Source organism: Eulemur rufifrons, chromosome 30 (genome assembly GCF_041146395.1).
Source record: "Eulemur rufifrons isolate Redbay chromosome 30, OSU_ERuf_1, whole genome shotgun sequence".
In the NCBI taxonomy this organism is placed as follows: domain Eukaryota; kingdom Metazoa; phylum Chordata; class Mammalia; order Primates; family Lemuridae; genus Eulemur; species Eulemur rufifrons.
In genome coordinates, this window is record NC_091012.1 from 11,525,687 (window position 1) to 11,553,155 (window position 27,469).

The following is a 27,469-nucleotide window of genomic DNA, read 5'->3' on the forward strand; positions in this document are numbered from 1 at the left end:
CACATACACACTAGGAATGAAAGCATAGCATCTCCTGCTTTGAGAGTTGAATCACATCAATATTTGCTTGTCAAAAAATGCAAAAAATTATACTTTGTTACATTTTCACCCCACCCTGACCAGAAAGTATATTTTACATGTAATTATAACTCTCAAATAATCTCTCTCTTTTTTAAAACTTGCATGCAAATAAATTATCTAACTATTTTAACTGGATTATTCTCTATAATCAACAACCTGGTTTAAAGAAATGGGTGAATGTGTTAGTGCCTTAGTGCATTGTATACTGTGAATCCTCTGATATCTATTTAGACTTGATTTTTTATTAAATGTGTTCTGAAATTTATTATATCTGTAAAGTAGTTTTAAGTATCAATTCTGTGTTGTTCTCTAAGGTATACCTTTTCCATAAATCTTTTTTCACATTCATTAAATTTGTAAGGTTTCTATCTATTAAAAATTTTCCGATGTTGAGCAATGCTTGAGAAAATATTGGAGGGTTTCTTCAGTGTAAGTTCTCCCATGTCCAATAAGAACTGTGATAGAATAAAGGTATGTTCAGTGCTCTACATTATTATTGTTTACTTTTAGCATAAGTACTTTTGTGCATTTTAAGGCTAATGCTTTGGGAAAGCACTTCTATAGTCATTACATTTATCTCACTTTTATCTAGTATGATTTCTTTGATGTTGAGTAAGATGTGAGCAGTTATTAAAGGCTTTGCCACAGTCTTCACATTTTTAGGTTTTCTCTCCAGTATGAATTCTTTTACATAGAGTAAGGTTTGTGTTCCAGGTAAAGGTTTTGCCACATTCTTATCTGTAGGATTTCTCTCCAGTATGACTTTTTTTATGTACCTTAAGGTGTGAGCACTGGGTAAAGGCTTTGCCACAGTCTTCACATTTGTATGGTTTCTCTTCATTACGACTTCTTTAATGCAGAGTATGGATTGAGGACTGGGTAAAGGCTTTACCACGTTCTTTACATTTGCATGGTTTCCCTCCTGCATGAATTTTTTTATGTAGAATGAGGTCTGTGCACTGGGTAAAGGCTTTGCCACATACTTCACATTTGTATGGTTTCTTTCCTGTATGAATTCTTTTATGTTGAGTGAAGTCTGTGCGCCCTCTAAAGGCTTTGCCACATTCTTCACATTTGTATGGTTTCTTTCCTGTATGAATTCTTTTATGTTGAATGAGGTCTGTGCACCGGCTAAAGGCTTTGCTACATTCTTCACATTTGTATGGTTTCTCTCCTGTATGAATTCTTTTATGTTCAGTAAGATGTGAGCACCTGGTAAAGGCTTTGCTACATTCTTCACATTTGTAGGGTTTCTCTCCTGTATGAATTCTTTTATGTAGAGTAAGGTTTGAGCACCGGCTAAAGGCTTTGCCACATTCTTCACATTTGTAAGGTTTCTCTCCTGTATGAATTCTTTTATGTTGAATGAGGTCTGTGCACCGGCTAAAGGCTTTGCCACATTCTTCACATTTGTATGGTTTCTCTCCTGTATGAATTCTTTGATGTAGAGTAAGGAATGAGGACTGGGTAAAGGCTTTACCACATTCTTCACACTTGTAGGTTTTCTCTCCTGTATGAATTCTTTTATGTAGAGTGAGGTGTGTGCACCGTCTAAAGGCTTTGCCACATTCTTCACACTTATAGGGTTTCTCTCCTGTATGAATTCTTTTATGTGGAGTGAGGTCTGTGCACCGTCTAAAGGCTTTGCCACATTCTTCACACTTGTAGGGTTTCTCTCCTGTATGAATTCTTTTATGTAGAGTGAGGTCTGTGCACCATCTAAAGGCTTTGCCACATTCTTCACACTTGTAGGGTTTCTCTCCTGTATGAATTCTTTTATGTTTAGTGAGGTCTGTGCACCAGCTAAAGGCTTTGCCACATTCTTCACATTTGTAAGGTTTCTCTCCTGTATGAATTCTTTTATGTTTATTAAGACTTGAGCTTCGGTTAAAGGCTTTGCCACATTCTTCACATTTGTATGGTTTCTCTCCAGTATGAATTCTTTGATGTAGAGTAAGGATTGAGGACTGGGTAAAGGCTTTTCCACATTCTTCACACTTGTAGGGTTTCTCTCCTGTATGAATTTTCCTAGGTGCAGAAAGTTTTGAGATGTGGTTAAAAGTTTTGCCACATTTATTATGCTTGAAACTTCCCTCTCCTGTATGTCTTTTCTTATGTGTGTTTAGGTTTGAAGATTTGGTAAAGACTTTTATACATTTATTACATTTGCAAATTTTCCTGTGGGTAGTTGACAAACATTGAGTAAGACCATCATAATATACATTCTGCCTCTTACTCTCACCCACACACTCCCAGTCTTCTCTTAAGTGTACATTTTCAAGGCCACAGCTTCCATATAGTCTCATTATTGATTTCTGGAATGAGTCTTGTATGCCCTGCTCTGGCGAAAGGTCTCCGGTGCAATGGGAAGACAATTCTGAAATAAATGCAAATAACAAAGTATCTCACTAATTATACTCAGGTGAATATACTTCACAATTTGAATATATAAAACTATACCAAGCACATTAGCAAGAAAGCACAATAGAATACCATGGTCTTACTTCCATCACAGATGTATGACCTTAAAAGTATACTTACAAGCATGACGTTTTGAGAAATCATAACTGCTAATAGTTCATAGCACCCCAGATGAGAATGACACAAAGAACCAAATGGAACTGGAAGGAAAGTTTGTTACATTTACCTACCAAAGCCCTTCCTCTGCGCTGATGTACAGGAATCACATTAGTAGTAAAATCCCATCTCCTGGACTCCCTTTCAAAAGAGAATGAAACTATTGGCACATATGTCCATAATCTGGTTTTTTATGGCCTTTCCAAAAGCTGGTTCCTGTCTTCTATGACAACTACATAACTCTCTGGAAATGGTGTGTACATATCAAAAATAAAATTATGCAGTATTATAATGATGGTACAAAAACATTTAATTATGCTATGAAATTTGAAAGACAAAATTAAAAAAGAGCATTACCATATGTTAATTGATATACAATATAAAAAGACATAATTATTGACATCAGTATCATAAGGTTGGGGGCAGACATAAAGATTAAGAATTTATGTATGCAACTGAAGTTTAGTAGTTATCAGTTCAATATATGCAGCAACTTCAAAGGATTTTAGGTAATTCTCACAGTGAACATCAGGACAATGTTTATAGAGATACACAAAGGAATATCAGTAGCATACAATGCAGGAGAAAAGGAGAGTAAAGAAAGAAAAAATAGTGACAAAAGTTATATAAAACAGTTACTATTAGGGAAATTATAAGTCCTTCCCTTTGAGAAAATTATGTAAATATTTATGTACTAGTATTTCAAGTCAGAAGACACAGTTAAATAAAGGGATTAAAAAATCCAACTATATTCTCTCTAAAGAGACTTTACCTCCTATCTTATGAAAACAATAGACTACAACTGGAAGGATATAACAAGATATACCATGAAAACCTTAAGCATATAAGAGCAGTGGAGTTCAAAATTATATTAGGCACATTAAATTTGAAGTGGAAAATGTTATAGTTTATAAAATATACTTTAAGCCAAAACTGTCACAAGAGACAAGGACATTTAATACAAAAAGAGGTCATTCACTGAGAATCCATGAAAATAATACATATATATGATATCTATCTTTATCTCACATCAAGATTCACAAATACATAGAGAAAACATTCACAGAATTGAAGCAAGAAAGGGACAGCAATATAATAGGATACTTTGATATTCCACTTTCAATAATAATAAATCCAGTCAAATTAATAATAAGAAAACAGAAGATTTGAAAACACCATAGAGCAATTAGACCTAACAGATATATAGAGAACACTCTACAGAATAATAGAACATAAAATCTTCTTGATAGCTCATAAAACATTCTTCCTAAGAAACTACCTGTTTGGCCACAAAACAAGTCTTAACCAATTTTAGAAAACTGAAATTTTACACACTTTAATTTCTGACCAGAATGGAATGAAACTATAAATAAATAACAGAAGAAACACAGAAAAATTCACAAATATATGAAGATAACACACTTTTGAACATGTTCTTGTTCAAGAGAAGAAGATTTAATGCTGTGAAGATGTCGATAGTGGTCTACAGATTCAGTGCAATTCCTTTCAAATTCTCAATTTAATTTTTTTCAAAAATAGAAACAGCAAACCCAAAAATAATATGGAATCTCAAGAGACCACAAAGATCTGAAAAATCATCAAAAAGAGAAACAATGCTATTGGTACCATACTTCCCCATTTTAAAACATTAAAAAAGCTATAATAGTCAATGAAGTTTTCTACTGGCAAAAAGACAGAAAACTGGATGAATGAATCAGAAAGGAACACAAATATAAACTCTTGCATATATTGTAAAATAAAAAGGTATCTTCACACTCATATTTATTTCGTCATTATTCACAAAGGCCAGTAGATGAAAGAAATCCAAACTGCCCTTACCAAATGAAAGGATAAATACAATTTGAAATTTAGAAATAATGGATTATTTCTCAGCTTAAAAAAAAAAAACATATAATCTAATAACAGCCACAGTAGAGATAAACCTTGACGACATTATGCTTAATGAAATGTCAGGCACACTGAGACAGATATCTCAAGATTATACTTGTATGATATTTCTAAACCAGTAACACTCCTAGAAACAGAAAACATGATGTTGTTTGTCAGCAGTTAGGCAATGGGGAAAATGGGTAGTTTTCTCATTTGTACTGAATTTTAGTTTTACAAAATACATATATTCTAGACATATTTTGCATGACGATGTAGTTAATATGACTGGTGTGAATAATTAAAAGTAATGAAGATTGTAATTTTAGTGACTTTACAATAATTAAAATAACAATATCATAAAGAGATACACAGTTATTAGGCTTTTCAAAACTTTCCTACATATTAAAAACTGATTCTTTTTTTTAATTTCAAAATATTATGGGAGTAAATCATTTAGACTATATGTATTGCTTTTGCACCGACTGATCAAACCTACAAGTGTGCGCATCCACAGATTGTGTGCACCACAGTCATTAGGTGTGAATTTTCCCAACCCCTTCATTCCCTTCCAACTGTCCAATACCTGCTGATTTTTATTTCCATTTGGTCACATATGTGTGGATCAATTGGTAACAATTTGATAGTGAGTATGTGTGGTGCATGTTTTTCCATTCTTGTGATACTTCAAAGAATGGGCTCCAACACAATCCAGGATAATACAAGTTTTGTTATTTAACCACTGATTTTTGAGGCTTAGTACTACTCTATGGTATACATATACCACATTTTATATGTATTAATACATATATTTATATGCATGTATTTATAATTACCAAGGTTGTTTCAACATCTTTGCAATTGTAAATTGTGATGTTATAAACATTCAAGTGCAGATGCCTTTATTAAAGGATGATGTTTTTTCATGGGGTAGATACCAAGTAGTGCAATTGCTGGATCAAATGGTAGTTCTACTTTTAGTACTTTGATGTGTTTTCATATAACTTTCCATATAGATTATACCAGTTTGTAGTCCCACCAGTAGTACATATAACAGTTCCTATCTCTCTACATCCACACTTACACTTGTTTTGGACTTATTGATAAAAGCCATTCTCACTGGGGTAAAGTGATATCTCACTGTGGTTTTCATTTGCACTTCTCTGATGATTAGACATGGGCACATTTTTTTCATATGTTTGTTGCCCATTAGTACATCTTCTTTTAAAAACTTTCTGTGCATGTCCTTTGCACACCTTTAATGGGGTTGTTTTATTTTTTTTCTTACTGATTTTCCTGAGTTATATATAAATTCTAGTTATTAGCAATTTATTGGATATATAGCATGCAAATATTTTCTTCCATTCTCTAGGTTGTCTATTTGCTCTAGTTATACTTTCATTGGCTGTGCAGAAGCTTTCTAGTCTGATCAGGTCCCATTTACTTATTTTTGTTGTTTCTGTCATAGTTTTGGGGGTCTTCCTCATAAATTCTTTGCCTAGGCTGAAGTCTGTAAGAGTATTTTCAACATTTTCTGCTAGGATTATTACAGTTTCACGACATAGGTTTAAGTCTTTTATCCACTGTGAGTTGATTTTTGTGAGAGAGGAGAGGTGCAGATCCTGTTTCAGTCTTCTACATGTGGCTATCCAATTTTCACTGGACCATTTATTGAATAGGGATTCCTTCCCCAGTGTATGTTCTTGTCTGCTATCACATGGCTATATGAAAATGGTCTTCTGTCTGGGTTCTCAAATCTCTTCCATTGATCTGTGTCCTGTTCTTGTGATAGTACCATGCTGTTTTGGTTACTATATCCTTGCACTATAGCTTAAAGTCTGGTAAATGGATGCCTCCCAATTTGTTCATTTTCCTTAAGGGTGCTTTTTGTATATGGGGTCTTCTCCTGTTCCATGTGAAGCATAGAATTACTTTTTCTCAAGCTATAAAAATGATATTAATATTTTAACAGGGATTGTATTGAATCTATACATTATTTTTGGTAGTATAGACATTTTAACCATGTTGATACTGCCTATCTATGAGCATGATGTGCTTTTCCATATGTTTGTATCCTCTTCTGATTCCTTCCTCTGTGTTTTGTAATTCTCCCTATAGAAGTCCTTCACCTCCTTAGTTAGATATATTCCTAAGTATTTCATTTACTCTGTTGCTATTATGAAAGGTGTGAGTCTTTGATTGGGTTCTCAGTTAAACAATTGTTGGCCCATGTGAAGCCTATTGATTTTGTAACCTGAGACTCTGCTGAACTTATTCAACTCCAGTAGTTTCTTGTCAGAATCTTTGGGGTTTTCTAAGATCATGTAATCTGTAAAGAGCAATAGTTTGACCTCTTCTGCACCGATTGTGATGCCCTTTATTTCCTTCTCTTGCCTGATTGCTCTGGCTAAGACATTCAGTACTATGTTGAATAAAACTTATAAGAGAGGGAAATATTTTCTGGTTCTAAGCAGGAATGCTTTCAATTTTTCCCTGTTCACTATGAGATTGGCTGGGGGTTTGTCATATATGGGCTTTATCATTTTGAGGTAAGTTGCCTCAATGCCTATTTTCTTAAGCATTCTTACACAAAAGAGGGCTGAATTTTGTCAAATGCTTTTTCTATGAATCTTAAGAGTATCATATGGTCTTTGTTTTTATTTCCCTTTCATGTATGTAATTAGATTAATAGATTTGCATATGTTCAACCATGCCTGCATCTCTTGAAAGAAGCCCACTTGATCATAATGGATTATTTTTTGAAGATCAGGTGAATTCCATTTTCTAGGAATTTATTGAGAAATTTTATATCCATATTCATAAAGAATATTTGTCTGTAATTTTTTTTCTTTTTGTTCGGTCCTTTTCTGGCTTTGGTATCAAGGCAATGTTGGCTTTGTAAAACGTGTTGGGGAGGATTTCTTCCTTCTCAATATTGTATAATAATTTCTGCAGGATAGGTTCCAGTACTTATTTTTAAGTATGATAGAATTCAGGTGGGAAACAATGTGGTTCAGGACTTTATTATTAAGAAAGGTTATTTATTACTGCTCCAATACCGGTCTTGATATTGGTCTGTTCAGGAATTGTATATCATCCTGAATGAGCCTAGGGAGGCTGGGTGTTTCTAAGAATTTGTCCATTTTCTCCACGTTTTCAAGTTTATGTGCATAGAGAATTTTAGAATATTCAAAGGTGATATTTTGTATTTCTGTGGAATCAGTTTTAATTTCTCTTTTTCATTCCAAATTGAGCTTATTAGAGTCCTATCTTTTCTGCTTCTGGTTAATCTCATAAAAGGAAGGTCAATTTTGTTTATCTATTCAAAAACCAACTTTCTGCTTCATTAATCTTCTGTATAGTTCCTTGGTTATCAATTTCATTTAGTTCTGTTGTGATCTTGGCTATATTCTTTCTCCTGCTGAGTTTGGGATTGGTTTGCTCATCCTTTCTCAGTTGATTCATTAGATTGTTGATTTGTTACCTTTCTGTCTTTTGGATGTAGGGATTTATGACTATGAATTTTCCTCTCAGGGTGCTGTAGCTGTTTTCACAGATTTTGATACCTTGTGTCCCATTATTATTTAGTTGAAAGAATATTTTCTTCTGCATCTTAATTTCCTCCTTGACCTGCCAATCATTCAGCAGTAGGTTGTTTAGTCTTCATGACTTTGTGTAGAGATAAGTGTTTCTATTGTTGTTGATTTCTAATTTTATTCTAGTGTGGTCTGATAAAATGTATGGTATAATTTGTATTCTTTAAATTTGGGGGGATATTTTTTATGGCTTAAGACATGATAAATCTTAGAGAATGTCCTCTGAGCTGATGAGATGAAAGTATTTTTTGGATAGAATGTTCTGTAACTGTCTGGTAGGCCCATATGTTCTGGAGTTTTATTTAAGTCCCTTGTCTTTTTGTTTATTTTCTGCTTGGAGGAGCTGTATAGTTCTGTCATCAGGGTGTTGAAGACCCTGGCATTATGGTTGTATTATCTATGGTCTTGTTTAGGTCAAGTAGATTTTGGGGTATGAATCTGTGTGCTCCTGTATTTGGTGCATAATAAATATCTTAGATTGTTATACCTTCTTGGAGAATTATTCCTTTTATAATGGCCATTTTTCTCTTTCATTACTTTTGTTGATTTGAAGATGACGTTATCTGATATGAGAACTGTTACTCCAGCTTTCTTTGTGTTTCCATTAGCACAGAAAGTTGTCCTTTGAGCTTCAGTCTGGATGAGTCCTTGTGGGTTAGATGTGTTTCCTGAAGATAGCAGATGCTTGCCTTCTGTATATTTATGTATTCAGCTAGCATATGTCTCTTCACTAGGTAGTTAAAACCATTCACATTTATTGAAAGGTTTGATTAATGTGCTGGATTTCTGTTCAGCCTGTTGACTTGAATGTTGTTGGTTTGTTTTATCTCTTAAGCCACTGGACTTCTACCTTAGCTTTTGGGTGATTTCATGTTGTTAAGTGTTTATCATGCTAATCTATGAATAATGAAGTTCTGAGTACTCCCTTCAGGGAAGGTCTTTTCTTGACGAATTCCCTCAGTGTTTGCATGTTTGAGAAAGACTTTATTTTCACATCAAGTGAAACTTAATTTTCAAAAACACAAACATCCAGGATGGGCATTATTCTGTTGAGAAGACCCAATAGAGCCCCAATCCCTTTTGACTTATAGGTCCCAGTTGAGAGATCTACAGTTTCCTTTGTAAGTTACCTGTTCCTTTCACCTTATGGCTCTTAGGAGTATCTCTTTCATGTTTATTTTGGCCAGTCTGATGACAATGTGCTGTGATATTTTTGTCTCTTTATGAATCTCCCAAGGGTGCTGTGAGCTTCTTGTACCTGCATATGTAGAGTTGTAGCAAGGACAGGAAAATTTTCCTCAATTCCCCCCCCCAACTTATCCAACCCTTGTTTATTTTCTTCTTCACCCTCAGGAGTCCCTAAGATTCCTATCTTAGGCCTCTTTACATGATCCAATGTATCTTATAGGCTTTGCTCATTCCTCTTGTTTCTCTGCTCTATATCTGTGATTGACTTGTTTAATTGAAAGGTGTTGTCTTCAAGTTCTGAGTTTCTTTGTTCTGCCTGATGTAACCTGTTCTTAAGGCATTCCACTGTGATCGGTAGTTCCTTGAATGAATTTTTCCTTTCCAGAAACTCTGTTTGATTTTTCTTTACCAATTCGATTTCTTTTGTAAATTTTTCACTCTTTTTTGCCTAGTTTTTTGGTTTCTTTGTGTTGGGTTTCCATTTTATCTTGAATTTCATGAAGCTTCCTTCCTATCAATGTCTGACATACTTCATATGTCCTTTCAATATTCTGTTTTTGGTTGGTACCCATTGCGAGGGAGCTGGTGTTCCCATTTGAGGGTGATGCTTCACTCTGATTCTTCATACGTCCAGAATCTATTCACTAGTTCCTTCCCATCTGGAGCAGACTTTGCTTCTTTTTTTTATTTTATTTCAATTTATTATGGAGGTACAAAAGTTCAGGTTATCTATATTGCCCATGCCCCCCCCAGCCCCCTGAGTTTGAGCTTCAAGTGTGTGATTCCCCAGAGAGTGCACATCGCATTAATCATGTAGGTATACACCCATCCCCTCCCCCCGCCCCCCACCTCTGTCCGATACCCAATTGGTGTTATTCCCAAATGTACACTTAGATGATGATCAGGGAAACCAATTTGCTGGTGAGTACATGTGAAGCTTATTTTTCCATTCTTGGGATACTTCACTTAATAGAATGTGTTCCAACTCTCTCCAGGAGAACAAAAGAGATTCTGTATTACCATTATTTCTTATAGCTGAGTAATACTCTATGGTATACATATACCACATTTTACTAATCCATTCATGAATTGGTGGGCCTTTGGGTTGTTTTCACATCTTTGCAGTTGTGAATTATGCTGCTATAAATATTCGGGTGCAGGTGTCTTTTTTATACAATGACTTTTGTTCTTTTGGGTAGATGCCGAATAATGGGATCCCTGGATTGAATGGTAGGTCTACTTGAATCTGTTTAAGGTATCTCCATATTGCTTTCCACAGGGGTTGCACTAGTTTGCAGTCCCACCAGCAGTGTATGAGTGTTCCTGTGTCTCCACATTCACACCAACATGTATTGTTTTGGGACTTTTTGATAAAGGCCATTCTCACTGGAGTTAAGTGATATCTCATTGTGGTTTTGATTTGCATTTCCCTGATTATTAGAGATGTTGAGCATTTTTTCATATGTTTGTTAGCCATTCTTACAAAAATCAAATCACGATGGATAACGGACTTAAACCTTAGGTGTGAAACTATTAGAATTCTAGAAGAAAATGTAGGAAAGACTCTTACAGACATTGTCCTAGGCAAAGAATTTATGAGGAAGACACCCTAAGGCAATCACAGCAACAACAAAAATAAATAAATGGGACCTGATTAAATTAAAAATTTCTGCACAGCCAAAGAAACAGTCACGAGAGTAAACAGACAACCTACAGAATGGGGAAAAATTTTCACATACTGCACATCAGATAAAGGACTCATAACAAGAATCTATTTAGAACTCAGGAAAAGCAGTAAGAAAAAATCAAACAACCCTATCAAAAAGTGGACAAAGGACATGAATAGAAATTTTTCGAAAGAAGATATAAGAATGGCTAACACACATATGAAAAAATGTTCAACATCTCTAATCATTAGTGAAATGCAGATTTTGCTTCTTTATTTTGGATTTTCTTTTGTTTTGATAATGATATGCACAGTTTATTTTCTGAGTCAGTTGGTGCTTGCGAGTGAGAATCAACTACACCCTCTATGATAGAGTAAATGTTGTAACAGGCATGTGAGTTTATCTCCTGGTCAGTAGGTGGTGTTTGCAGGAAGGAAGAAGGTAAACTATTGTTTTTGGATCCTGAGTCCAGCTCTAGTTCCTCAGGAAAAGCCCTAAAATGCCCCAGGTGGTGGATGGGGGCCCTGAAACCTCCATGTAAGTCATTTATTTACTACCATAGAAGAGGCAGGTGGGGAATTAGGCTGGGTGAGGTTAGGTTGGATTATGCTGTCCTCCAGATCCACAAATCCTGGTCACAGATATGTATGGGTTAAAGGTCCATTCCATGCCTCTGGGTCCAGAAGGGGCTGAAGTGACCACATTCAACTATAGTGTCTTCTCTCTACACTCTACCAGGCAGACACTTCCCATTGGGGAATACTGGTACCTCAAGGAACTTTTGGATCGGGCTGATCTCTCTATTAAATTGAGTGGTATTGTGGGAAGCTGCTATAATTCAGAGGCTCCAGATGTATTTAGTTACCATGGGAACCAGTACTTATGCAAATTAATTCTCCATGGTTCAGCAAAATTCAATATGGCAGTTTTCCAGGGGAGATTTGGAGGGGGAACATTGACAGACCAGTGTTTTCCTTATCTCCTCCACACCCTCCGAATGAACACGGTGATTCATTCACTGATTTTGAAACTGGGACCCTTCCCCAATGCTTCTCATCCTGTTGACTGTGCTGTCAGCAGGCACATGCACCAAGTGCCTGTTAATGGGAAGATCACAAGCTGAGGCCACGCTGCTGGACCTAGGTGAAAATGTACCCGTAGGACTGAGAGCTGGCCATCTCAGCACAGAGAATTCCAGCATCAGCTATGATGGTGAGAATGGGCCATGATTTTCCTGTAGCACTCTCAGGAAGCTTGAGTGCCAGACCAACCTCCTCCTCTCTGAGTTGCAGCACCAGATACACTTTCCAAGGCAGGCTTGGCTGGTAGTTTGCACCCCATTGCTGAAGGCATGCTCAGTCACTCAGTGCAGCTTTGGCTGGAAGTGTGCTACCCATTGACCAAGGCAGGCTTAATCTCTCAGTGCAAGGTGCTTTGGCAGTTGCTATGGGGTGAGTGTGGTCACACATCTATGAGATCCTTAAGCCAAAATTGCTTCCTGGGATACTTGGAGTGTATCAGATGCAGAGGAGGGGGTGTCCAGGTGCAATAATTCTAGCTCTCTTGTTGCTCATAGCACACTCCCATTGGATGAGAGACATGCATCCTATTGCATGCCTGAGGCACCTGGGTGGGGGAGGTCAAAATCCCTTACTTTTTCCCTGGGCTCCAGAAGTCCTGTGATTTTGTTTGGGCCAGTTCCTACCTTCTATCCTCCTCTCTTCTCAGCTGCTCAGTACCTGCTGTTAGTGTCCCGGACTCCACATGTTTCAGACCCTATGGTCCACTGCTGACCAGGAATCATCCTGCACTCCTTTCTGTTGAATTCTCAACTGTTCTACTTGAAAGATCTGACAAGTCTTGATTCTCATTAGACATCTTGATGTCTCCTTACATGATTATTTCTCTCACACAAATATAATATACATTCACCAATAAAGAGCTGCTGAAATTACAATTTTTATGACTACTTACCCAGTCAAGTTACAAAAATTATAGACCACAAACCAAGAAAACAAATAAGTAAGTTTGAAACAAACTAGACATAATTTTTACTCATACAGGCAAGCAAACACATGGAGAATTATTTTAGCAATGGATAAATCACTAATTCCTATTTGAATAGTAAATCATACTGTGTTAAAATGAGCAGAGTTGAATATTGTCACACAAAACTACAATGTATAAGTAAAAACAAAGATAAAATTAACTAACTGAACTTATCACAAGATTTCAGGGAATGCAGAGGATTCACAAAACCTGTCCCACAGCAACAAAAAACATAATCTCCAGGAATCAATGCTTAAGAAATGGAGATATTTGCAGTATCTGAAAAACAATAAGAATAATCATCTGAAACATCCCCTACAAGCAAAAACAAAACACAGACAACAAAATCTGCAAAATAATGCCTGAAGAAACTGAGATATTAACAGACATAAAAACTATAACAAGAAGCCAACACAAATTGCAGAGCTGAAAAATACAATAACTGAGTTGAAAAATTCACTAGAGAAGCACAGAAGCACACTTAATGAAGCAGAAGAATCAGAAAGTTGAAGACATTTCATTTATAAATATTGAGTCATGGAAGCAAAATTTTAAAAGGGACACAACTGAAGGTGGAGTATGGGACTTATTGGACACAATCAGGTGGACCAATATATTTAAGAAAGATTCCTAGAAGAAGAACATAGTGGTAAAATGGCAGAAGGATTATTTGGAGAATAAGGCAGCTGAGAATTTTCTAAATTCCAGAGTGATAAAAAAAATACTACCAACTAAGAAGGCTTCCTCTGGGAAATATTTTTTTTCAAAAACAAGAGAAAAATTAAAGGTTTTCCAAATTAAGCAAAAGTCGATGGTGTTCATCACCACAGGAATAGGCCACAAGAAAGGTAAAGGGAGTCCACTGTGATGAAAAATAAAATGATGTTGAGTAGCATTATAAACACTTAAAAACATAAAGCTCTGTGTTAAAGATAAATCTATAAACAGATATAGAATTCTATATGATCATGATGGTTCAAAAGCCCTCATAATAATTCTATAGAATTAAAAAAAACTGATAGCATAAATGTGCAAATATCTGTTCTCATGTATACAATATAAAAGGTATAATTTTTGACGTTAATAAGAACATGTGGCACTTTAAGATGTGTAGGTATTTTATTCACTTGAAGTGAAGCTGTTATGAGATTAAGATATACAGTTATAACATAGAGATTTTTTTAGGTAGTCTCCAATTACTAATGTGGTCACAAACAGAATGCCTGTAGAAGGTATGCAAAAGCAAATGGGAAAGCAATCAAAGCATGTCACTTCAAAATCCAGGAAACAAAAATAAAGAGAATAAGACAGGCAATGAGGAACAATGTATCTACAGGGCACAGGGGAAAGAATTAAAAATTTTCAATGGTAACTTCATGTTCTTTAGAAGTTACTTTAAATATAAGTGGTTTAAACTCTCTAATGAAAAATAAGATGACTTTATGGATAAAGAAACAAACAGCACCCTACAATATGCCACCTATGAAAGCCTTCCTTTAGCTCTGAAAAGTCAAGTTGGTTGAAAGTAATTGTAAAAATAAATGTATGTAAATAATTAGAGGATAATATTGTGGCCATAATTAAAGGAAGTACTCCTTAAGTCAAAAACCATCAGAAGAGACAAAGACTGTTATAATATAATGATAAAATGGGTCATTTAACAGAAATCTATAGCACAGAATACACATAGATGATATACATGCAATGCACATATTTTATCATATATTTTTTAAATATATGTTATATACATCAGGGCTTCTAAATATATTAAGCAAATATGAACAAAAGTGTGGACAGAAGTGTTGCAAGAAACACCTAGCAACACACTAATTATAGGAGACTTCAAGACCTCACTTTGAATAATGAACACAAAAATTTGATAGATGATCGATAAGAAACAGATAATGGGAAAAACATTATAGACCAGTTAGATGTGATTGACATTTACAGAGGTCTTCAGTGAAAAATAGCTGAATGCGCAATAGTTTCAATCAGACATGGCAAATGCTGTTAGGACACTTAAGTTTTATCAACTGGAAGAAGCCTAAAAATATACAATATATATTTTTTGGCAAAAATGAAGTGGACCTAGAAATCAAAAGCAAAAGATAAACTGGCTAATACAAAAATATCTCAAAATTAAGCACACTCTTAAATGTATTCATGCTCAATGGTCAGATGATTTAAAATTTTTCAGATGTCAGTAGTACCCACAGTGATACACAAATTTAATGCAATGTTTATAACATTCCAATCATACTTGATCTGGAGATATATAAAAGAGTTGGAACCCATTCTACTAAGTGAAATATCCCAAGAATGGAAAAATAAGCACCAAATGTACTCACCATCAAATTGGTTTCACTGATCATCACCTAAGAGCACATTCGTGAATAACATTGATTGGATGTCGTGCAGATGGGGGGGTGGGGGGAGGGGATGGTGTATACCTACATAATGAGTGTGATGGGCATTATCTGGGGAATGGACATGCTTGAATCTCTGACTCGGGGTGGGGTAGGGGGCATGGGCAATATATATAACCTAAACTTTTGTACCCCCATCATAAGCTGAAAAAAAAAATTCAAATAAAATAAAATAAATTCTAAAATGTACTGGAACAATAAATAGCCAGACTTTGACTTGGGGGGAAAGGCGATACATGGGCAATGTATGTAACCTGCAATTCTGTATCCCCCATAATAATAAGATGAAATAAAAAAAAGAGAGAGACATTTAACTTCTTGATTTGAAAACAAATCTTCAGGAATAAAAACAACATGCTATATCACCATTGTTTACTATAGCTGAGTAGTATTTCATGGTATATATATATATATCACATTTTATTAATCCACTCATGTATTGATGGGCACTTGAGTTGGAAACCATTCTACTAAGTGAAGTATCCCACGAATGGAAAAATAAGTACCAAATGTACTCACCATTAAATCGATTTCACTGATCATCACCTAAGAGCACATTTGGGAATAACATTGATCGGGTGTCGGGCAGATGTGGGTGGGGGAGGGGATGGTTGTTACACACATAATGAGTGCGATGCGCACTGTCTAGGGAATGGACACGTTTGAAGCTCTGACTCGGGGGGGAGGGGGAGCATGGGTAATATACATAACCTAAAATTTTGTACTCCCATAATAAGCTGAAATAAAAAAAAAAAGAAATACATGTATAAAACTCTTAGAAGAAAATAAAAGGGAAAGATCATGATATTGGTCCTGGCAGTGTTTTAGTAGATGTAACATCAAATGCATAAGCAGGCCGGGCGCGGTGGCTCGCGCCTGTAATCCTAGCACTCTGGGAGGCCGAGGTGGGCGGATTGTTTGAGCTCAGGAGTTCGAGACCAGCCTGAGCAAGAGCGAGACCCCATATCTACTAAAAATAGAAAGAAATTATATGGACAGCTAAAAATATATATAGAAAAAATTAGCCGGGCATGGTGGTGCATGCCTGTAGTCCCAGCTACTCGGGAGGCTGAGACAGGAGGATCGCTTGAGCTCAGGAATTTGAGGTTGCTGTGAGCTAGGCTGACGCCACGGCACTCACTCTAGCCTGGGCAACAGAGTGAGACTCTGTCTCAAAAAAAAAAAAATGCATAAGCAATAAAAATTAAGAAAAGAAAAATGGGATTGAATCAAACTTCAAAATTTCTACACAGAGAAAAGAATCAGTGGAGTAAAAATGCCTCCCACAAAATACGTAAAAATAGATGCAAATCATATATTGGATAGGAGTTAATATCATGAATACATAAACAATGACTAAAATTCAACAGCAAAAAGTGGATAGCTTGATTGAAAAATGGACAGTGGATTGATGTGGCATTTCTGCAAAGAAATACAAATGGACAAACAGAATTTGAAAGGATCCTGAAAATTGTTAATCTTTTGAAAAATGCAAAGCAAAGTCACAATGAGATATCACCTCACATCCATTACATTGAGAACTTTTAAATACATAAATACATATACAAATACATACATACATACATATGGTGAGAATGTAGAGAAATTGAAATGCTATCATGTTATTCGGAAACTATGATTCTAAAATTATAAAAAAAATGAAATAGAACAGATCAGAAATTAAAAATATATAAGGAGACTAAACTCAGCAATATGGTGGGAGGGGAAGGATCCACTTGTGTTTTCCAAACAACAATAAAACTTTGGTGGCCATCCATGGAAAATTACATTTGTCTGAATTTGGGGACTTAAATAGAAGGTCATTAAACCCTAGTGGAACCACAGATCTTGGAGGGTCATTTTGAATATTCAGGCTGTCATTCAGGTGCCAAAATTAAGGACCCGTTGTCCTGACTACAGACTACATCATGGGTCAACCAACTTGGATACACACAGTCTCTAACTGTTCCCTGTGACAAAGTTGCAGTGGTGCTGTTCATCCAGAGACTTTGGGAGAGACACACCTATCTGTAGCCATGGAGGCAGATCTGAATAATTTGGTCTTACTGTCATCTGAAAAGCAGACCTGTGACTCCACTACAGCTGTCTCAACTACTGTCCATGGCCAGTTCTTTCAGTGCATAGATCCACACAGTGACCTGAAGGGAAACTTCCAAGGTACTCATTGGGAGCCACACCCATCCACACATCTGGTATCAGCCCCACCATATGCAGACTCAACTGCACAAACATACCCTAGTATGTGTCATAGAGATCAAAATCCTGAAGACAACCAGCTTACCCAGAAACAACAGAGAATTGAAAACCACCCAAGCCCTTCAGAACTGGCCCACCAAATGCAGACTCCACTGCAGAGCAAGGGGCAGCCTTGTGACCTAGCCACAGCAATCTTCTTTGAAAACCCAGTGGACATACTTTAGACCAAGTAAACAAAGGAAACATCTTTACCTTCCAAAACCACTTTATAAAAACTGGAAAATGTATTTAATCCTTCACATGCACAGATACCAATATAAGGAAAATGTGCAACCACTCTTAATGCTTCTATTTTATGATATTACTACAAGACCTAAGCAGAAAAACTAGGCAAGAACATGACAAGAATCCACTCAAATTTGACAGGAAAAAGTAAAAATAACACTGTTTGCAAATGGCATTATCTTATATATCAAAAACCATAAAGAAGACAGGAAGAAAACACTTATAAAGTAATAAAACCACTCAGTTAAGTCGCAGGATATAAAATTTACATTCAAACATCAGTTGTTTTTCTACACACTAATAAACTATCCAATAAAAAAAGGAAAACACTCTCATTTACAATAACATCAAGAAAATAGATTGCTAAGAAATAAATTTAACCAAAGTGGTAAAAAAAAAAAAAAAAAAAAAACATTTGCACTGAGTACTATAAGATATTAGTAAAATAAATTGAAGATGACATGAGTAAATAGAAAGATATTATCCAAAACAATGTATACATTCATTGCACTCCCTATCAAAATTCCAGGGGCATTACTCACAGTATTAACAAACAAATCCTAACATTTGTATGATATCTCATGTACCTTTGATGAGCCAGAATAATATTGAGAAAGAAAAGAAAAGGTTCTGGCATCACACTTTCTGATTTCAAACTATATTTCGAGGAGATAGTAATAAAAAGAAAATATGCAAATAAAACCATCACAAAAAACAATGGAACAGAATGGAGAGCTCAGAAATAAACCGAAGTTTATAAGGTCAACTAAACTTTATCTAAGGCTCTAGCAAATCACAGTACAGAAAGTATGGTCTCTTCAATGCTTGGTGTAGTAAAATTGGATACCCACAACAAATGAATAAAAGTAGGTTATTTTGTCTTACATGATATTCAAAAACTAACTCCAAATGAAATAAAGGTTTAAATGGGAGACATAAAATTCTTTTATGAAGGTAACATGAACAATAACTCAGCATCACCAAAACATCAAGCAAACACAAATCAAAATTATCTTAAGGTATCACCTCACAACTGTTAAAATGGCTAATGTCCAAAAGAAGAGACATGATATGTGCGGGCAAAGTGTGCAGAAAAGCAATCCCTGTACACTGTTATTGATTGTAAACTGGTAGTGTCATCACAGAGATTTGTTTAAAAATGTAAATAATAGTACTGCCTTATCATTCATCAATTCTACTTCTGAGTATAACCAAAGATGTAAAATGAGTATCTCAAGAACATTCTGCACCCCCGTGTATACTGCAGCAATACTTACAATGTGAACAATAAATATATACAGTTATGCAATTCTTATTTGTGGAAAAATTTACCAGTTAAACACATACACAAATATATATACACACATACACACATATATGTGAATGACAATTTCGTGATAGTACTAAATAGGGGAAAATTATGGAATACAAGTATCAAAATATAACATAACAATTGGGAGTATAAATATATTCAGCAATTTGAAGCACTCGAAGAGACAGTATATTTAAGAATTCTATGAGGTGAGTAGGGAAAATAAACTATATTACAGTTTGGGAATCTGGGTACAATAAAGTTGAAATTTTACTCTTATTTTATACTAGAATAAAGAATATACATAATAAAAGAAAAACGATATTTCAAAGTGAAATAACATTAGATGTTCTTAGGTTTAGGAAGAGGCATGCATTTGTATAAAATTAGTGAGCATGAATTTCTATAGGATTGCCTCTGAAACCTTAGAATTGGAAATCATGATGCACAAAATATGAAACATCTGTCCCTAGTGTTTCTAGCATTACTGAAGCAAATCACAATATCTCCACTATTCCGTTTTACACATTTCAAAAATGAGGCAACAAAAGGAACTTCAAAAATGGAGCTGGGCATGGTGGATCACAACTATAATCCCAGCACTTTGGGAGGCCAAGGAAAGAGGATCAGTTGAGGTCAGGATCTTGAAACCAGCCCCGGAAACATAATGAGACTTCATTTTAACAAATAATAATAATAATGATAGGAATAAATCTGCTGGCCATGGTGGCTCATGCCCATGGTCCTAGGTACTTGGAAAATTGAGGTAGTAGGATCCCTGGGGCCCAGAAGTTTCAGTTTGCAAAGAGCTATGATCAACCACTGTACTCCAGATGGAACAACAGAGCAAAATATTGTCAAAAGATGCTTTAATGTAGAGGTCCTCAAAATATGTACAGATATTCCCGTATCTCCCCAAACAATACAAGTGTTTACAGATAATGTAGTCCCTTATAAGCCATGACAAGAAGTTTGGCTCTCACTGAATTCTAACGAAGGTCACTACAGATGTACAGTTCTTAGGGAGTTTAAGAGCATGGGACAGAAGATGTCCTTGTGTAAGAGAAAGAGAAACATACACAGGCTTCTCAAAAAACATTTCCAATACAGCAAGCATTCCAAACCACTTTTTAATATCTGCCTTTCTCCTTGAGCTTTGGATTTTTAACATTTGTTATCTGCTTTACTGAATCTCACCTACCTGTATATTTAGCTGTTGTTTCCTTTTTCTTCATAATCCAGGGCTCTATCCTTTGCTCCAGACATGTGATCAGCTCTGGCTTTGAGACAGCAAGACCTGTTTTATTAGAAGGAATTCACATGAATCTTGCTGAAGACTCTCCAATTACTAATCTTATAAGCACTATACTTGTAGACAGAATATTATAGAAGATTCTAGAAAATTTTTTTCTAAAATATTGTTTTCTCACAGACCCTGTAGAACGATAAGAAATTATTTCAAATTTATGGCTCCAGAGCACCAATTCCCACTAGCACCAAATAAAAAGTGAGTGGTGGAAATTGTATTCTAAGGTGCAGGCAACAATTATATACCCTGATTTCTAGAGGAACCACTAATCTAGACTGAAGTATACAAATCAGCTCAAGAAAGGAAAAGTACATGATAAGATGAAACAACTAGTGATTTTATTTTTTACACCGAAATCCTTCAAATTTTCCTTAAAAGCAGGGATATGAAATTAATTCATGTAAAGTACAAACTTCCAAGAAACAATCTACAAAAATAAAATAATGCCCTTAGTGTGGAATAGGAATTGTGTATTGAAGTGATCCTCACCAAGGGAGACCAGGTTTCCATAGTTCTCTAACATCACATCCCTATACAAATTGCGCTGAGCGTTGTCAAGGCATGCCCACTCCTCTGGAGAGAATTCTATAGCCACATCCCTGAATGTCACCAGTTCCTGAAAAAAGACACATATTTCCCAAGTTGCCAAGGAGAGAATTCTTAATTTGACTACAAGGAAAATCAAAGTTATGAGAACTGTTTCTGACATATGGGTGACTGGAATTATCCAATAAGATATTTTTGGCCGGGCGTGGTGGCTCATGCCTGTAATCCTAGCACTCTGGGAGGCCGAGATGGGCGGATCGTTTGAGCTCAGGAGTTCGAGACCAGCCTGAACAAGAGCGAGACCCCATCTCTACTAAAAATAGAAAGAAATTATATGGACAACTAAAAATATATATAGAAAAAATTAGCCGGGCATGGTGGTGCATGCCTGTAGTCCCAGCTACTCGGGAGGCTGAGACAGGAGGATCGCTTGAGCCCAGGAGTTTGAGGTTGCTGTGAGCTAGGCTGACGCCACGGCACTCACTCTAGCCTGGGCAACAGAGTGAGACTCTGTCTCAAAAAAAAAAAAAAAAAAAAAAAAAAAAAAAAAAAAAGATATTTTTAAGCACAGTGATATTCTTGAATATATCCTCTAATTCTCAGGAATGAAGATCGTTTAACATGTATGAAACTAGTGTGCATATGATACTGTTTTGCATGATAAACTATTTAATATAAAATTAAAGGCCTCAACACAGCAATATAAATTTGTGTTATATTTACATCATATGAAATAAGTTGTGCATATTTCTCACATAGAGAAACAGTGAGTTAGAAGGTATCACCCAATTTTCACGTGTGTAATAATGAACTGGAGATCTTGTTAAAATACAGATTCTAATTCAGGAGATCTGGGGTGGGGTCTGAGTCTCTGCATTTCACATAATATAACCAGTGAAACCAGTGCTTCTGGCCTAAGGAAAGTATTTTGTCAACACTCAGTAAGTGGTAGACTTTAAATTTATCTCACTTCATTTGACCAGAAGACAAAGATAAGAGCCTTCATTTTTCAAAGCAAGCTATAAAAAGAAAGGGGAGCTTCCAGTGTAAATCTGATGGTTCATGCGCATCAGTCAGTAAATCTCCAAAAGACACTTATGAATAAAGAAAAAACAATTAACTTTACATTGGATGAATCTGTCAGAGAGCACCTTAACCAAGTGAATGAAATTAACATCAACTATAGTGGGACAAATTGGCATTAGGCACCATTGCACAGAGGATAAAAAAAAATCACTGCTGGGATGGTAGTGCCCAACAATATGTAACCATGAAGAATCATCAGTTTTATGCAAGGTTCAAGTTATAGATATTTCCCAGGTTTTGTAATCTTTAATAATGTATGTAAATACTTTTGCATTATACAGGGCAAGTCTTCTATTTTTTATTTTTCCATAATTTTCTTGTTATCCTATGCAATAAATGCTATCCTCTTTCTGCATTTTCCAAATACTATTTCACACACAGCTAATGAAATCATCCAGATAAAAACTTTTGTTTTTAGGGAGGAAGGATTTTCCAGTGTTCCTGGACTATCATAAGAAGAAATGAAAAAAAAAATGTAGTGGAAAAAAACTCATTAGGCATAAACATCAGAAGTAAAGAAGTAAAGGTTTACAAGTTCTAAAAATTGAAGTTCTGCATGACATTCCAGGAGGAACAGTCGACACAGTCCCTAACCTGGGACACACTTACCTGAAAACCAGCCATTTCTCCTTCTCCTTCTCCTACTCTGAAATTTCTTTTCAGGTGAGACTGTGTAGAACAATTAGAATTACATCTTGAGACTATTCCCTGAAAGGATTCAGCACAATCTCTTCACCTGTTTACACAGAATCCACAAGCAGGAGGATGACAAAATGCAGAAAAGGCAACATTCACTTGTTCTTAGTCACAGGAAACAGTCAGGTATGATGTCTGCTCATGGAGACTAAAATGTGAGATTCTCCTGTCTTTCCCTTGGGGACCTTCCCCTGCCACATGTGCCAGGACTTTCTGCTACAGCAGTGGGAACCTGAAACACACTGATCTGCCCCTACCAAACCCAAAACAGCAGGCCCTGTGATTTCTCTCTGGAACAAGGTCTAAACTCAATCTCATGAATGTATTCAGGATTTCTAAAGCTTGACCCTGGCATCAAATTAGAATTATTTGGGGCACAATTAAAACCACATGGATGTTCCCACCCAGCCCAATAGACAGGTGATGGTATTTCTTTCAAGCTAGGCAGGTGATCCTAATTGAAAGGTTGGCATGAGAGGCAATTACTTAAAAATTGTCTCTGAACCATCAATGTGAATAGAAATCATGTGGTATTGTGGGCCTCACTCTAAGAAATGTGATCTGCTGGTGTGGAAGGGGTACATTAATTGGCTTCTGGGTCAAGTCCGGTTTTAGTGCTGAAGTTGCTCAACCTGGATCCATTATTAGTAGCACTCAGCTAGAGACAGCAAGCACAGCATACAGAGTGACTTATGCCCAACACACATCACCACACAGATACTTAGTTTCCAAAGTGAAGACCAGCATAATGCAATGTCTACTGAGCATGTACTCTGTGCTCATAAGTATGGTATGCTGCACTGGGAAGAAGCTTTTACATTGTGTGACTAAATCCTTATAATACCAGAAAAGGTGAGTACTAAAAAGGTGAGTACAGAAAAATTTAGATGTGGTGCCAGCCTTTCTATTCTTCTTCTCACACAACTATAATAAGATTCAAGAATAGAAGCTATATAGTATAAAATACAGACAGAATTATATCCTGAATTGTTTCAGAAGTTACCCAAGCCTGTAGGTACATACACATGAGAGAACTGAGGAAGACAGACACTGTGAGTATATAAGAGGCATGGGTGAGAAAAGGCCTTTCTTCACTGTCTGGTTGGAAATTTGAGCACATTCAAAAATGTGCAAATATATAACATGGGCATTAAGGTAGAGCAGCCACCACAAACTCCTATGGCAGAGGCAATAAGTAAGAGCACATTGCTGAAGGGGTCATAGCAAGAGAGCCTCAACAGAGGAGGGACATCACAGGACAATTGATGAACCACAGAAGGGCCAGTGGAAGGTGTTGACAGTGTGCATGCCTGCATAGAAGAGACCACTGAGTATGGAAGCCAGTGTTATTCAGACACAAAAGTGGTGGTATATGAGGACTGGGTAATGGAGGGGCTGGCAGATGGCCACACAGTGGTTGTGGGCCATGATGGTGAGGAAAAGAAACTACATACACATAACAAATGTCCAAGAAGATCTGAGTTGTACACCTATCGACTGAGAGGGCCCTGTTTTCAGTGATAGGGTTAACACAGGCATTGGAGGCAGTGATAGAAATATAGCACATATTCATAATGCACAAATTCCTCAGAAATACATGGGCCTGTGAAGGTTTTGGTTGACAGGGGTGACAATGATGATGAAAAGATTCCCAAACAGGTTGCCAAGTACATCATAGGAATAGCATGGAGTGCAAGAACCTCAGTTTCCAGCCTTTAGCAAAGCCTATGAAGAGTAACTGAGAAATAATGGTGGAATTGACCATTTACTAGAAATTCTGGTTGACTGGGAAGGCAGAGAGATAAAAAGTAGGAAACACAAAATGATAAAATCCACTTCATATATTTTCTTGAAAGTTTTTTTTTTTTTCTGTCTTACACAATTGGTTTCTGTGTATAGGTGTACTATTTGTCTTTTGATTTGCATAACCACACCTGAGTTGATAATATATCAAACTTCTAAGGATAAAGTATTTCAATTAGTTATCTGAGCAAGACCTAAATAAGTGTAATTCACTGACTTATATCATTTTCAGCCTATGATATTTATTGTTTTCATGAAGACTGAATTACTCGATATGTATAAAATGCCTATAAGGGAGTAAATTTCAGAAGTAGTTAAATATTATTAGGAGGTGGACAACACATGCAGCCTGGATATTGATATGTAGCAGAGATCTAACAGTTGCCTTCATTGGGTGGTCTGTTGTTATCAGCAACAGTCATGTCTTAACATTTCTCTTCTTAGGATATGTGCAGATGTTGAGATTAATAGTTTCTACACCTTTATAACACTTGACAATGGCATACCATCCAAGCATGAGATAGGTAAAGCATATTGTCTTGAGTGGCACAAGTTCAGACATAACCAGCTCCATGTATGTTTGTGTCTTTCCACAGGTCCAGACTTTTACTGATGCTATTTTAATCATGAAAGCCGTGAGCTACATGGAGTTTCCAAACAGAAAATTCTCTTTAGTACAACTGGCTCTCTCAGTAGTCAGAGCCATTGGTACACAGATACAAGCGAATTCACAAGTCTGTCGATATTGCAAACCATACATAGTAGTATACTTAATCAATATATAAATGTTATATATTAAAATTTTCATATCCAACAAAGTAGCATTTAATATCAAGAGAAAGAGAACATGAAAAGGAGTTAATGAACCAGTCCAAGGAGAGCAACATGGACAAGAAGAGTATCTTGGGCTGATCTGCATGATCATCAACATCTTTCAAGGCAGAGTCCTTGACTTAGGCATGCCTTTGGCAGAAAATGCCAGGTGCTGGCCACGAGTTACAGCAAGATGGTGTCTATAGAGATGGCCTCACCTAGCTGGTGAAGCCCTGCTCTTTTTATGGCCCTTCAGTCCTCTGGGGAGGACTGGTAGTAAAGGGTTACATCCTTATCTGGTTGGGCATAGTCTCTGAACATCTGGTCCCTGTTGACATCATGCTCTTTGATATACTAGATCGAGTCTTTTTCTTAGATTGGTGCAAAAATAATTGCGGTTTTGGACCATGAAATTTAAGTCATTATAACACATCTTTATTAATCAAAATAGTAACCATTATAATCAACACATTTTGCCAATGAGGAATAAGTTTGTTTTTTCCTGTAGTGTAAAAAGCTGTGCTTTGGGATTCCACAAACTCTTGGAATGTATTTTCTGCATCCTGCTGGTTGTGGGAGCATTTTCCCTGCAAAAAGTTGTTGAGATGCTTGAAGAGGTGGTAGTCGATTGGCAGTAAGTTAGGTGAATATGGCAGATGAGACAAAACTTCGTAGCCCAATTCATTCAACTTTTGTAATGTTGCTTGTGCGATGTGTGGTGGGGTGTTGTCATGAAGAAGAATTGGGCCCTTTCTGTTGACCAGGGCTGGCTGCAGACATTGCAGTTTTTGGTGCCTCTCATCAATTTGCTGAGCATACTTCTCAGATGTAATGGTTTCACTGGGATTCAGAGAGCTACAGTGGGTCAGACTGGCAGCAGACCACCAAACAGTGACCATGACCATGTTTTGGTGCAAGTTTGGCTTTGGGAAGGGCTTTGGAGCTTCTTCTCAATCCAACCACTGAGCTGTTTGTAGCCAGTTGTTGTATCAAATCCACTTTTCATTTCACATCACAATCTGATCGAGAAATGGTTCGCTGTTATTACATACAACAAGAGAAGACGACACTTCACAATGACAATTTTTTATTTTCAGTCAGCTCATGAAGCACCCACTTATTGAGCTTTTTCACATTTCCAATTTGCTTCAAATGCCAAAAACTACCATATAATGGTCCACGTTGAGGTGTTTGGCAACTTCTCCTGTAGTTGTAAGAGGATCACCTTCGATGATTGCTCTCAATTGATTGTTGTCAACTTCTGATGGCCAGACACTGCGCTCTTTATCTTCAGGTCTCTCAGCTCCTTTGCAAAATTTCTTGAACCACCACTGCACTGTAAGTTCATTACCAGTTTCTGGGACAAATGAGTTGTTGATGTTGTCAATTGTCTCTGCTGTTTTACGACCCATATTGAACTCAAATTTGCTTTTTGTCTAACATCATTTCCATAACATAAAATAAATATGAAAAAATAAATACCTAAAAATAAAGTAAATATCAAATAAACAACGAGTAATAAGTCATTAGCAAAAACACAAAAAGTGAGAAATGCACATTAAAATGATGTATAACGTATCCACCTTTACTTAAGAATGTATTCCAATATCAAACAGAAAGTTTCAACAATGCTAAAACCACAATTACTTTTGCACCAACCTTTAATAAGATGGAGTCACTTATGTGAAGGGTGCTCTATGCACATATATTCTGCATGTTATTTTAAAATATCATTTTATAGTTATCTGTTATCTTTGAAAATAAGGACTCAGGAAAAGTTTGGAGGAAAGTTAAAACTGGCCTTCACTATAGGTAATTTAATTGTCAGTGGTCAAAAAGCCATATTGGTAGAGAAGTTACCCTTGTGATCATAAGGGGAAGTGAATACCGAATTTGACTATGAAACATTTGTACATATTTTGTGTACACTC

The 27,469-nt window shown here is 36.2% G+C and overlaps 1 protein-coding gene across 1 annotated transcript; it reads right to left on the bottom strand.

The window, feature by feature from the left end:
• Nucleotides 1–665: 665 nt before the first annotated feature.
• Nucleotides 666–26,443, bottom strand: LOC138378432 (zinc finger protein 682-like). The gene is made up of 6 exons (XM_069463769.1): nt 26,207–26,443; nt 22,836–22,895; nt 21,084–21,210; nt 2,171–2,458; nt 1,154–2,095; nt 666–730 (listed from the first exon to the last, which is right to left on the bottom strand). The coding sequence occupies exons 1-6, from the start codon at nt 26,441–26,443 to the stop codon at nt 666–668; spliced, it is 1,719 nt and encodes a 572-aa protein (XP_069319870.1).
• Between the last annotated feature and the right edge of the window lie 1,026 nt (nt 26,444–27,469).